Source organism: Hippichthys cyanospilos, chromosome 7, assembly GCF_059441005.1.
Source record: "Hippichthys cyanospilos isolate Australia breed blue-spotted pipefish chromosome 7, RoL_Hcya_1.0, whole genome shotgun sequence".
Lineage (NCBI taxonomy): Eukaryota > Metazoa > Chordata > Actinopteri > Syngnathiformes > Syngnathidae > Hippichthys > Hippichthys cyanospilos.
Window position 1 is genome coordinate 16807263 of NC_142375.1, and position 13698 is coordinate 16820960.

At 42.2% G+C, this 13698-nt stretch overlaps 1 protein-coding gene across 1 annotated transcript in view; it reads right to left on the minus strand.

The window, feature by feature from the left end:
• Window positions 1-220: 220 nt before the first annotated feature.
• The window catches only part of pkd1a (polycystic kidney disease 1a), a 59015-nt gene continuing 45537 nt past the window's right edge, over window positions 221-13698 (minus strand). The window contains 21 exon segments of the mRNA XM_088420199.1: window positions 221-2840; window positions 3686-4012; window positions 4294-4428; window positions 4805-5095; window positions 5180-5351; window positions 5953-6076; window positions 6115-6180; window positions 6183-6325; window positions 7484-7623; window positions 7705-7899; window positions 8037-8239; window positions 9069-9184; window positions 9286-9364; window positions 9602-9810; window positions 9893-9942; window positions 10700-10810; window positions 10892-11018; window positions 11489-11699; window positions 11859-12002; window positions 12088-12258; window positions 13489-13684. Of these exon segments, the coding sequence (XP_088276325.1) occupies window positions 1911-2840; window positions 3686-4012; window positions 4294-4428; window positions 4805-5095; window positions 5180-5351; window positions 5953-6076; window positions 6115-6180; window positions 6183-6325; window positions 7484-7623; window positions 7705-7899; window positions 8037-8239; window positions 9069-9184; window positions 9286-9364; window positions 9602-9810; window positions 9893-9942; window positions 10700-10810; window positions 10892-11018; window positions 11489-11699; window positions 11859-12002; window positions 12088-12258; window positions 13489-13684 (4140 nt within the window). The 3' untranslated portion in view covers window positions 221-1910.

Below are 13698 nucleotides of genomic sequence, written 5' to 3' on the forward strand. Positions count from 1 at the left end.
TGTGGGGCTTTTAGGAGATTACTCGTCTGATCCTGAAATTTCTTTTTCGTTTAGAGATGTGGACAGGGTTAAAAAAATGGATGAATTTGTATCAATTGCTAAAAGATGGCAATGGCCTTTTCCGCAAAGAATGTAAATCACAACAAGGTCAAACTGTAGCACACTGCAGTTGGTCTCTAGATCTGCAGAACGAGCGCAGCACTTATTCAAGAGATTGTATTTACTGTTGAGCCGTTTATTCAACATTGTCAAGTGCAAAAGCATGAACAGAACCACAACAGCAAAATACAGATGGGAGAAAACGACAACAAAAGCTGACAAATTGGAAAAGGTTTTACACAAGTTGCTCCTTTTGAAGCACAATAGAAAGTCACATGAAGATAGTGGACATGAACTCTTGTATAGGTACGTGCTTCAACATATCTTTAGCTTAGACCGCAAACCACTCCTTGCAACATTTGTGCTTCAACTGACCATATATAATTGGACCAAGAAATGCTAACACAAATATATACATCATTAAGCACCAAAATATACAGACTTTTACACACATAATGCAAGTTTTTGTTTTTTTTTTAGAATCAGGTTTCATGAAATGCTCCTAACGGATGTGGCAGAAAGTAAAACAAAATCTTTTAGGTTTTCAACTATTAATGAGACTTGCCACACATTTGTTTCAACGCGTTCTTTGGAGGAAGCAGGTGGTGTCAATTGCAAATGACAATACTGCATAAAGCGACTTTTCCACCCTTGGTTTGTTTTGAGGAAAAGTGTGTGTTCCCTGAGATTGTGCCCACTGGAGACAAAGTACATTTGTTGATCAAAAAAAAAAAGTAACTGCTCCAAAACCATATTAATACTCTAACATTTTCATAACATCAAAACAGTATACAGTTGATGAGTTAAATACGTAGCCGTTTGACAATAAAGTGCTAAGTACAAAATGAATTAAAGACCTGGTAAAAGTCATAAATGCTGCAAAAGCTTTGGATTTTTTTTTTTTTTGTGTTAATCTACAGTATAAGTAAAGCTTCCTGTAATGGATTTGATACCAAGCTTATTACGTCGGAAAACGCCACACTGCCTTTCAGAACAAACGATATTAAATCCAAAGTGCATTTCCATCACAACCATATTGAACACAATCAAAATAATACACCATACTGAGAGTCAATATAGCTTCATTGCGAGTGAAGTAGTAGAAAAATCCTCCTCATTTCCGACTTACATTTGTGTCCTTTTTGACTTGAACCTTTCTGTCCCCCATCACGTCACTTTACCGTTGCTTTCTGTACCGCTTCCACATCATTGGAACCCTGAAAAATTGGCTGCAAAAGCCAAGCCCCCGCTGAGGTTTGTCTACGTGCGACGCGTGTGCGTGTATCTGCATTTGCCTTGCATGCAAATTTGGGGTGGTAACGCATTGTGTATACCAGATGGGCTCACAAGTACCCATAGTAGTAATAGTACCATAAAGGAAACACGTACACATAACGTGGCAGAAAAATATCCATTTTTTTCAAACTTACGTCTTCATGTGAGCACCTTCATGTGCTTCTGTCAGTGACCTCCGTATGACCTCCAGGGTCGATTGTAGCTGTGTGAGGGGGAAATGGAGAACATCGGTTTCTTGGTATTTGCCTCGCTGGAGTCGGTGACCTGCACCTCGTTTGGGGCAATTACCGCAAACCTTCTCCTCCTTAACACTTTGAGCGCCATTGACGTAAAAGGACGTCAATGGAAACCCTACCGAGGGGCGCCATTGACGTCATCTGACGTCAGCCGGTTCTTAGAAAGCATTAAAAGAGTCGTTCCTCATCCGCGAGGTTTAGAGAGGAGCGTCGGAGACAAAACCCGCAGCCCCCGCCCCCCTCTCGTCCTTAACCTCACATTCTCCTGCCCCCCTTTTCTCAATTGGGGTGAACCTTGTTTTTTAGCGGAGGCGGCTTGCGTTTGCGCTTGTGCGTAGGGATGGTGGTAGTGTGGGCCGGATGGTTGAAGAGGCTTGAGGAGGGGAGGGGCTCCTTCTCGTGCTCCCAGGCCGTGGGCGACGATGCTGAAGGGGCGCGTGGAGGCGCCGTGCTCGATTTGGGAGGCTGGGAATGGCCAAGGGGGCTAACGGGCGACGACACGGCGGGAGTGGAGGCGTCTGTTACCGGAGTTGGCGGGGGAGTGACGAGGGAGGCTTTGGAAGGTGGTGAGGTGGGGAGCAGTGCTTTGGTTTTGGCAACGGGAACGTTTGACGCTCCCGAAATCATTTTGGGATTGGCTTCGGAGTCTTGACACTCCTTTGGAAGTTCAATCGTCTCCTTTTTTTTGGCCTTCTTGCCTACTTTGTGTTTGTCTTTGCCGCACTTTTTTTCTTTCGGTCCGCAGTCTTTGTGCCCCCCCTTTCCACTCTGTCCCTGATCCTGTCCTCTCTTTTTCCCTCTGCGCGTCCTCTTCCTTTGCGCTCGCTCCAGTCGGCATTCCGCGTGGAGTAGATCCTCCGTCGCCACGGCGACGCGGTCCAGCTGCTGCAGCAGGGCGTCAAAGGTCGGCAGCAGCCTTTTCAGAGCGGCCTCCGTCTCGGCCCTCTCCCTCCAGCCGGCGCCCGCCGCCGCCGCCCCGGGGCCCGGACCCAGCCCGAGCCCCGGGCCCACTCCGGGGGCTTCGGTCAGGCTGCAGGGGCTGGAGGACGCCGGGCACCAGGAGGCCTCGGAGCCGGCATCGATGCTGTCGGGCGTGGACGGAGAGTCGGGGCGGTCCAGCGGCGGTAAACACAGGGACTTGCAGTCGCTGGTTGAGGAGGCGCGCGACGGGGGAAGCTCCATGCCTTCAAAACGAACCTTGTGGCGAAACTGAAGCGAAATCAAAAGGACAAAATTGTCACTTTGGGGGAACATTACGGTAAATGCAATATACTGTGTAGCAATTTCTTTACGCGTGAGTTGACGTCATTCCTCCGTTTACACAAAGCACTGAAATGCAATCGATCTGCTCCAGAGCGCCCCCTCACAACACTTTTGCATGGTCGGTCACGACACTTTAAAACATAGCCAGTAACTGGTCTCTACCGCCACCTATTGTCTTGAGGTGAAACACAAGTCAATAATTTTCTGTTTGCAGACATAGTTTGACCGCAGCTTAAAAGAATATTGCAAAAATCGCAAAAACCTGTCAGAAATCCTATTAATATGCATCTCAAAAATTGTTATTATATTGGTTCTATATGGTCCAAAATTTGGACAATGTCTGTACACAAAATCTCACTTGTCCAGCTGCAATCACAAAGAATTGTCAGACTTGTTGCATTTTGAAATTTTACATGTTTTAATCATCTGCTGAAATTTCAGCTGCAGTGTTTTTTACCAATTGATTCTTTAATGTTATCATAAAAAAAAATCTTAAGGAATTTCCATAATTTGTAACATAATGCTACAAGGGTTAACCGTTTCCACGGCAAGTCACCGATACAATACCGCTGACGTTTTTGATATATAAATTTTCAATCACATGCGGAGTGTTGAAAAATGACCTCAGTATAAGCAAGAAGCTTTGAAAATTGATTCTACGTAAACTATTACACCAAAAAAAAATACATATCTGTAATGATGAGTCAGATTCAGTAGTATTGGTTTTTGGGTACATTCGTACCAGCGCTCGCTCATTTACTGTACAGCAATGTATTACAGCGGTTCAGTACCTCCTTGGTCCTGCTAAGTCCCATCCACATTTTGAGCCTCCTGAGGAACAGCTCGACCATCTCGTAGTCTTGCAGATCATCGGTGGGGCGGTACAACTCTGCACGTCCGCGCCGGTAGTTTCTCAGTAAAACCGAGGTGATCAACCAGATCAAGACCAACCGAAGCACGGCGAAACTGGTGTGGAACACCAGTGAGGAAAAGGAACTGGAGGGACCGGTTAGTGTCCGGGAAGGTTCCCATGACAACAGACCTCTGCTGCCGGCGCCCAACAAAGCTAGACAAGTGGAGCTGACGCTAGAGTAGCCATCAAAGACGGAGTGGAAGAGCTGGAGTGACAAATAAAGAGCGACATGAGAAAACAAAGGTGAGATGACTTGAAACCAAAAACACAATGTGTATTTTATTTGTTCCTCTATAATTAAAGGTCAAAGTGGACTTTCTCACTGTACAGGGTCGTTGGTTTTTTTGGCGGGGGGTGTGCCTTCGGCACTTCGTTTTTTTTCGAAAATGAAAAACTTTACCACAGTACATGGTGGTCTCCCCCACCCAAAAAATCAAAGAAAAAAAAGCCTGCCTTGTTGCTTGTGTGTTTGGTAGAGACACTGACCAGGTGTCCGGTGTGCGAGAACGCCAGCAGCAAGAGCAGTAGGGCCAGGGCGACGCCCAGCAATTCCCAGACGGAACGTCGAAGAGCTCGTCCAAACACGGCCCACTCTCTCAAGAACCGCAGCTGATGAGAGGCCTGCGTGATTGCGCACAGGGAACAAAACGTATCAAAGGAAATCTTCCAACTTCTTCAAAAGCACGGGCCTTTGAATGATGTCTGAATTTATTGCACCAACACCAGCAGATATTACGCCTAACTCGAATCAATCAATATTATATCTCACTGGCGATTTTCTCATATGAAGTATAAATGCTTATTTTCATGTCCTGCCTCTGATATATGCAGTAATGGTACACCGTGTTAACTTTATTATTTGGCGCCAAATCAACCTTTTCACACATTTCCATTGTGGAAGCGACAACAATGGAACTTAACACTGCGATCTGTTGATTAATCCCACCAGAATCATCTCACAGGCATAATGGTGCGATTGCGTTTGATTATTTCTTACCTTAAGCACCAATACGAAGAGTAGCAAAGCGGCCATGACGGTGTACGTTTGATTCTGTTTGGCCAGGGGGTAGAAGTCCGTGAAGGTATCCCGTGGGTGATGGCGGTATAAGGCCCACTGCCGCTGGGCCATGACACAACGGCTCACATGCAACCCGCATACAGAAGTGGCCAGAGCAAGTTTACACACACCCAGGAGTCTCCAGCTGGACAGGAGGTATGAGTAACCTTCGCGGAGGAAACCCAAAAGCCCCCGTACCAGGAAATAGAAGACCAGAGCGAGAAGGACCATCTAGTAAAACGGAAAACAGCAGTCGTAATTTGTCATTTATTCGCATTGCGCTAATCGGGATGTGCCCTTAAAAGAAGTGGTTACCATTAAAAGGAGCTGCAGATCCAGTCCTGTGATCGGCCACAGAGTGATGACGATGAGGTCGAGGCTGGACTGAGAACGTTCGGAAACTGCAAACTCAAAGATGAAGGAAGAGACTGCCAAGAGTCTTGTGTTGATGTTGTAGAGTGAGAACTCCACAAACAAAGCACGGCTTCTACAAAAAAAAAAAACAAACAGAACAGAATTGATTTGGGTGTTAACAACTTATTGCAAGTTTTTTCCCTTAAGCATAATTTTGACCATTTTTGGGTCCTTTGTTCCATATCATTCACGCAGTATTTTTGCCGAGGGAATACACAATCTTGGTATAATGTGATAACTAAGTGGTCGTGCCATGTTGAACTTTTACATGTTGTCCCCATCTGGGTGAAATTTCAGCCCCCTAGTGTCTTCTTTCATGCTTTCCCTTGGATGTGAAATGCCTCAAATTGGACACAACACTGCACAAAGGTTCAAACCCATCTTCCTTCAAACCAAATGGGTTAGAAGCAGGATGACGAATAGCTTCTGAACTTAAGAGGCAATCATTATCTGATGATTTCAAAATAGAAACCTGATATGCATGGCGCATTTCAGAGAAGCTCTTGTGAAACGGCCCACATGTGGATATCACTTAAGACTGACAATAAAACAAAGCTAGACAAAACGGTAAGAAAACTCATGATACAACATTTCGATAACGATTTGTTGATTTGCGTAGCCCTCATACTACCTTGACTGTTCAAAAAAAAAAAAGGAAAAAAAAAACCACCCACCTGTGACTAAGCCATTGTTCCTCCTGTAGCTGATGCAGGGATCTGCAAGCCTCCTCCAGACTTCTGTTCAGATGGATGACCAAGTCTATGGAGTTATTGAGAAGACTCCTCTGATCCATTTGATCTTAAAGAACAGACCAAAATACAGTATGAACCATGTGCACATACAATGTGATTGGAGGGCATTTATCAGATCTGCTAAGGTTTTAGGTCCATGAAAAGCAACAATAAGGCCATCTCACCTTTTACGTGGTGGATTTGTCGGAGTCTCATCGTGCCCAGTAAGACACTTCCTGTGCCTCCAAGAAGGGTGGAGTCATTCAGAAGGTGAGGTAATAAAGATCTGTTCAGCCACGTCAGAACATCATGGCGGCTAAATGATAATGAAAGACAGATTAGAAAATACAAGCAATTAATGGCAAGACTTTACAAAGATGACGATCTTGAAATTAGATTAAAAAACTGGAGGGGTTTTCTGAATTCCCTTGAAAAGCAACTTTTTAATTTTATGCAGCATTTTTTTAATGATGGTCAAAAAATGCCATATACATTGTTTTCTTCAGGGAAAAAACGTTTTGTTTTTGTTTTTTCCGGGGGGATAAAAACTGACTATAGATGGGTTTTTTCCCTGCCCCTGAAGAAAAAACGCCCGATTGAACATGGTATTTTTTTTCTTTGAAAAAACACCTCACCATATAAGTTACTTGCCTTACTAGACATTTATTGAAAAAAAAAAAGCCTTTCCATAGATGGCTGTTTAAAAAAAATGCCATAAATAGACATTTTTATCACCTTACTACTGTATACATCATGTGCTTCTCAAATATTTTTTGTCATGAAAGAGAAAATATTTTGCATATTCATGGCCATTTTCCTGAAAAACCCCTAATCATACATGTTTTTCTTTTTAGCTGTACTATATATGGTTATTTAAAATAACGATCTAAAAATGAAAATAATGATCTAAATGATAATTTTCTTAAAAAAAATATAGCTTGCTCTGTCTTGAGGAAAAAAAACCCAAAACAAAACACCTGACTGTAAATTGGTGTTTTTTTGTTTGTTTGTTTGTTTTTTATCACCTTACTGTATACATGGTCAATTTCTTTAAAAAAAAAAAAAAAAAAGCCTTGCTATAAATACATTTACTCCCCCCAAACCATTTTTGGTCATTTTTTTCCCCAGAAAAACACCTAACTATATACATGGTCGGGGTTTAAAAAGACGTTTCTTTTTCTGATAAAACCCCTTACTCTACACAGTCGTTTTCTTAAAAACAACAACCAAAAAAGCCTTATGTAGTCATTTTATCAAAAAGTCTTACTAAAAATAGTGGTCCTATGTTTCTTTTTTTTTTTTTTTTTTTAAAGGAAAACACATCTTATAATCCAGTACATAGCCATATTCTGGTTATTTTTTTAATGTCTTACTATTAAAAGAATCCCTTTAGATACATTCTACACTACACTAAAGCACAAGCCTCCAAATATCGTTCGAACTCATCTGTTCAAAGGCATGACCATGATTTTACCTGCTGATGTTGTGGTACTCAGGTGTATATAGCACATGTTGCAATTGAGTACGCAGTCTGAGGCTGTGTGTGTCTTTGGCAGAGTCCGAATAGTTCAGTAGAAGAACCACCAACAAGAAGAACATGTAGACCAGGAAGTTCTGCAAATAAACAAGAACCATGGTCATTTTGCAACTATTGAGTAGACACAACGAAGCGCACATAATGCGCGTCTTGCTTACCTTCAACATGTTGTGCAGCATGCGGACCTTGCGGGCCTGGTGCCGATCCTGGGACAAAGCGTAGCCCTGAGGCGGCCGCACCCTGTGGACCCGCTGCACCACCCTCTCCACCATGGGGAATTCCACCAGCACATCCTGGTCCTCGGGGCGCAGGCGACACACAAACACCGCGTAGTAGATGGCCTCACACAACACCTGGAGGAGATATGGACCAATCGTGAAACCCGATCTGACAAAAAGGTGCGCATGCAGAAATAATTCATCGTCGGCTCGGGTTCTCTTTCTCTTCTGGTTAAATGGTTAACGTTTTGCAAGCGTATTTCGCGTCTTACTTTTATTGGTTCCAACAGCAGACAGGAGCAAAGGAAACTGATAAAACAGGAGACGAGCCACATCGTGGCAACATTCTGACTGAAGCCGTGAGCTGCCCAGATGGATGCGCCGTTGGCCAGGGCGATCGTCGCCCAGCTGCCCCACAGGGCGGCGCGACCGCACCAGGGAGGGAAGCGTCTGGGACGACACACATCCGCCACAACTGGACAAAAAAAACACAAAGAGCCTTTGACTAAATCGCAAACACGTTGTCAGAATAGTTTCGGGACTCAGGAGAAAAACAAGAAGTGCCAAAGAAAAGCACAATTTGCTTGATGATTTTTGAGACAAACGGGCGCAAAAAATACACAACTGATAAACAGTTGGGTCAAAATAACACAAATTGGGTCGGAAAGGGACCAACAGAACATTTTGAATTTTATACCTAACCCACAAAGTTGGGTCAAATGAATAAAACAGAAAACACAGGTGTCCCGATCCAATGTCTATATCCAAAATCACTAATATTAGCACTCATATACCGTTGCATTCAGTTTATTTTTAACTTATTTTATTCACATGCAGTACATTTTCATGTTTGAGGTGCAATATCAGTTTTTAACTTTTTGGGTTCAATGAAAGCCCCCGAATTTTTCTCTGACTCTTTTTGACTCAACAGTTTTTAGAATGTAGTTACATGAATACCCCCATACACATCCACAAAAAAAAACCTTACACTTGCACTTAAGTAACAGCTATGTTGTAAGTGTGGAAACACTGCCCTCCAGTGGTCATAGTTATCACTACAGTCCTCAATTGGCTTATATCAGGTAAGCATTAGTCAAGCATGTCATCTCCTCTCCAAAATGTATTTGACCAGAATTTTATGATTTATGATTGTTATTACTTTTTTAAAAGATGAGAATTCTCGTACATGGCACTGAATGAGTTAAACTTGCGTAGTATCCCCCTGTTGTTGTTGTTGTTTATTTAAAGAAATTGTGTTTATACAAATCCAGCACTGTGATTTTCATTCATGAATGCAAACACACCAGTATTGGAGGAGAAAGCTGTTCTCGGGGGTTCTCTTCTGACTGATTCAAGGGGAAGAGGGTCATTGATTTTCTGGAGAAGTATCACCTCGGTGTTGTCTTCTAAAATACTTGACCTGATGCACGGGACAGGAAGGAAAATAGAATTCAATTTAAGAAGATTCCTAAGACAGCAGATCTTTTTTTTTTTTTTTTTTTGCATTACGTCGATACTTACAGATCAGCCATTTCACTTTCATCCGCTTGCGGGAAAAAGTTCTGGCCATCGCTCAGAATGTGTTTGATAAGGTCCTCATCTGTGAGGAAAAAGGAACACCGACACAATGTGGACCCACAGTTGCGAAAATCACTTGCACACTGAGTCAATTCATCATCATTTTTGAGTCAAATCCCTTCTAGATGACAAGATAAAACCGATCAATTTGATTGATTGCCCAGAGGTATCTCCGAAAATAGAGCTGCCCTGTACTCATGCACATTGGATCGATTTTAATAAATGATGTATAAATGATGTTCATTTGATCTGAGCTTACCCGATGAAGTAAAATACTTGTGACGTTGCTCATCCTCTTCATCGGGGTTAAAGGTCATGTCCACACCAAGGCGCCTGCTTCCTTGGCCCCTCTTCAGCCTTGGCAGCCCTGCCCCATGTCCCGCCCCTCCTGTCACAGACGCGTGACCCAACAGCTCGGGCCAGTCTCTGTCGTCCGTCTCCTCCTCTGCCATGCACCAACTCTCCAAACTGAAATTGACAAAGTGTCCCATTTATAGGAATGCAATCAAAACAAAAACAAAACAAGTGCCACATCAAAAGAATCACTGACCTTTTGGTGGATGGAGTGGGCAAATCCACATTGGTTTCCTCTGAATTGGTCTGAGGAGAGATTCAGAGAGAAAGAGAAAGAAAAAGAGGGACATAAAATAGACTTTGAGAAGGCCAGAGTAATGAGCAGTATTAAATACGTAATAATAAGTCTACATTTACATATGCAATAGTGTCACTTAAGGATGATGCTTCAATAATATTTCATGGGTAAACCTATTAGGGAGGAGCTGCGCAGCCTGTTAGCTACTATGAGGTCAATAACTTCCTGTTCTTCTTAATAGGAACACTGGACATATTTAGAGCTTGACTGCCTCCTGCTGCTAAAACTGAGCCATTATGGATTGTTTGTAGAAGGTGGTGCACCAAGACAACGGGGCCGTATGTCAAGACTGTACATATGTTTTTGCCCCAAAGTATTGCTGCAATATGACTTTTCCACTTTACGACTTGAACATGACTTTATTCTTTTCACTTTTTAATAAATTGGAAATGACCCCAAGCTTGTGACATCCCTTGTTTTTTAGAGGAGTGTTTCTGCCTTCTCACCATTGCAACACTGCAAGTAAGTAAAGTCAATGTAGAAAATGGCAGCGCAAACATGATTCCGACAAAGCCTTGAGGCGGATATTTTCAGTCGACCTATTTTTAAAGTCGACTTACCCAGCTTGGTCAACTTTTCTTTCTTTCTTTCCTTTTTTCTCAAACCCCATCCCTAAATAAGTTCATGCTTCAATTAAATGCAGACTTTGAAGAAAAATAACCAGGAATCAGCAACAAATGTTTGAATTATGTTACAAGAATTTACCTCGCCATCAAAGTAGAGGAAAGAACTTCCAGCCATGGAGTTCTCCAAGAAGTAATCGATCTCCACTGACTCGTGGTCCTCTGGAGGAGGCACCTGCTTCACTGACACACACTAATGTTTGCACAAAAAAAAAGAGAAATAATCAGCTTTTGTGCCAGAGACTGTTAACAAACCAGGTTTTGGTGTCATCACCTTGCTGCGGCTCATTCTGAAGAGTGTGAAGATCAGGAGATAAAGTGGGTAAGCAATTAGACATGTCACCACACCCGCTGCCACAGTCTCGCCATTTAGTGAAGATGACTGCGCCACGGGCTGTGAGCTGCAACAAACACGGCAAAAAAAATGTCAGGACCAGAGAGATTAACAGAGCACACCTCCATCAGGGCTTGAGCAGAAGTCCACCTTTGAAGGGAAAGTCAACTGTAAAACGTTTTCATTGACAATAATATATTACATTTACACAGAAAATTATAGATTTGATTAGATTTAGTTTCATATTATTAGATTATAATATCTTTAGATAGATAATAGATTGGGTAATATAAACAGTATTACAGAGATAGAGAAAGAGGAATGGACAGATAGGCAGACAGACAGACAGAAAGATAGATACTAAGATACTAATACACCAAACAGGGCAACAAAATCGTACAAGCACCCACCTGCTACGCAAAATATTTGTTGAGACAACACCAGACCATGCACACTTTATGAAACCATAAAGCAAACACTGCAGTAAAATGGACAATGCACAGGGCAGAATAACATGTAACACAAATGTGCACACACCTAACTCTCTTGTCCACCACAATGCTGAACCACAGTGTGTTGAAGGCCAAAAATAGCTGCAGTAACAAAGCACAGCATGTGGCTCTCTGCAAACGAGTAAAGGGGCTGCGAGGGGGCTTCTCCCACAGCGACAGCCACAGGTGACTCTCACACAGCGCTCTCTGCATCTCACAACGCAGGAGGCGGGGAAACCGGCGAAGCGATCCCTCCTCTGAAGAAACCAAATAAGAAGTCAGCAATCGCCAGTGCTGAGCGCTCGGTGCCAGCAAACAAAGTCTCTTTCAAGCGGATGTGAATGTTAGTTATTTTTAAGACTGCCAGAAGTCCCTCTTTTAGACATGAATCAGGTACCGAGGTCTAAATTCCTTACCCGAGGCCTCCACCTCCATTTCTAGCCGGCCATCAGTTTTCTCGTTGTCTACGGACAGCCACTCATCGATCAGGAAGTAGTAACTACTTCCTGTCTGTAAGTCCTTGACCAAGACATATTGTAGCATCCACGCTGGGGACAAACCTGAGGCAAAGTCAATGATTTCCTTGAATATCCAGTAAGACGGCTTTACCAATTATCACACCATGCATTTTGTTGATGTCGTTACCCTTATTGTCATGCCAAATGCGTATCTTCCACACGCTGCCCAAGCTGGTGTCTGTCGCGACACGGAAGATGTCCAGGGCGTTGCGTGTAAAGGCGCCCCTGCTGTCAAGATGGCGGTGTCCGGTGCGGCCCTCGCGACCATACAGACTGATTCCTACATGAGCTGTTGTGCCTGAAATCGTAAGCAGTTAGAAGTTGAACTTTTGCCTATAATTGGAAAAGCTTGAGGAGGAGCTACCTATAATTATATTTAAAACATACTGGTGGCCAGTAAGAACACATTCATTTGCAAGTTTTTGAAATTTACAATCATTTATTTATTTTTAATGAAAAATGGTCTAAATCTTACAAACTGTCCCTTCAAGTTGCTCAGTTTTCTATTTGGTTGACAGTCACTTTTAATTGAGTGGCATAAAAACGTTTGAAGCATATATGCCTATTATTTTGTCATTTCAGTTCATTTTCGGGGTATTTCACTACGACTCTTCTGATATCATACTGATATTGCAGCCGGCAATACTGACCAATACAGATTTTGATCTGATTTTTAGTATACAATTTTAGAAGATGTCAAAGAAGTTCAAGTGATACAATTTAAAGAGCAATAGTCAGAAATGAGACATTTGAGAAAATATGGAACATTTATTCCAAATATTTTGAGTTTGGTCGAATATAAGAAAGTACGGCACTTGAATAAAATAAATACAAAATAAATTTAAAAAGCCTAACCGAAAAATACTGGCAATTTTTTGAAAAATATTGAAGTTTTTGGCTATTGATGCGCTGATATCCAACAGCAATATTGAATCAGCTTGCCTCTGGTTCATTGCAATGGAAATGGGTTTAAACTGAAAATAAATAAATAAATACATTGGGGTTGGGACTGGGAGATATGGCCAAAAATAAAATCTCAATTTGTTTCAGACATTCTGATTGATTAAAACTTAAATCTAAGTAGTAAAACCAACAAAGTTTATTTAAAGGTTGATTTAGCGAAGAAGAAAAAACTGTGTATACTAATTTTTCAGCAGTTTTTGTGTACAGTAAACCTTACATTCCAAGCTTGTGAATGACTTGCTTAAATGCCACAATAAGGTAGCATGTAACAATGGTAAACACGCTTTCAACACTCTGTCACTAGAACAAAACACCAATTTCACAGTTTAGCTCATTTTTAAATTCGGTTTATAAAACAATTTAATGAAATTGATATAACTGATATGATCAAACAGCTCCTATCACAAAAAACTCATATTGCTCTCAAAAATAACAATATAAATAAATAGTAAATATTTGGCTCACCTTTCCCTTGCGTGGGGGCATTTCAGAAAAAAAAGATCAATAAAAATACTATAGGATGGCTATATATTATGTATAATACAATACTTCATTCATAACTTACCCGCACCACGATTCCAGCCAGTTTTGACTTGAACCTCATATTTAAAGAGTCCATCAGTGCCACAAAGAGGAACCACGCCAGCCCGGCGCAAATCCAGCTGGTCTAACTTGTGCAAGATGGCAGCGGCGACAACATAGCAGAGCAAGCCAAGCACACACACCAGCAACACCACTAAGCTCGGTGGGCCCGAGCGCACCTGAAAAACACGAA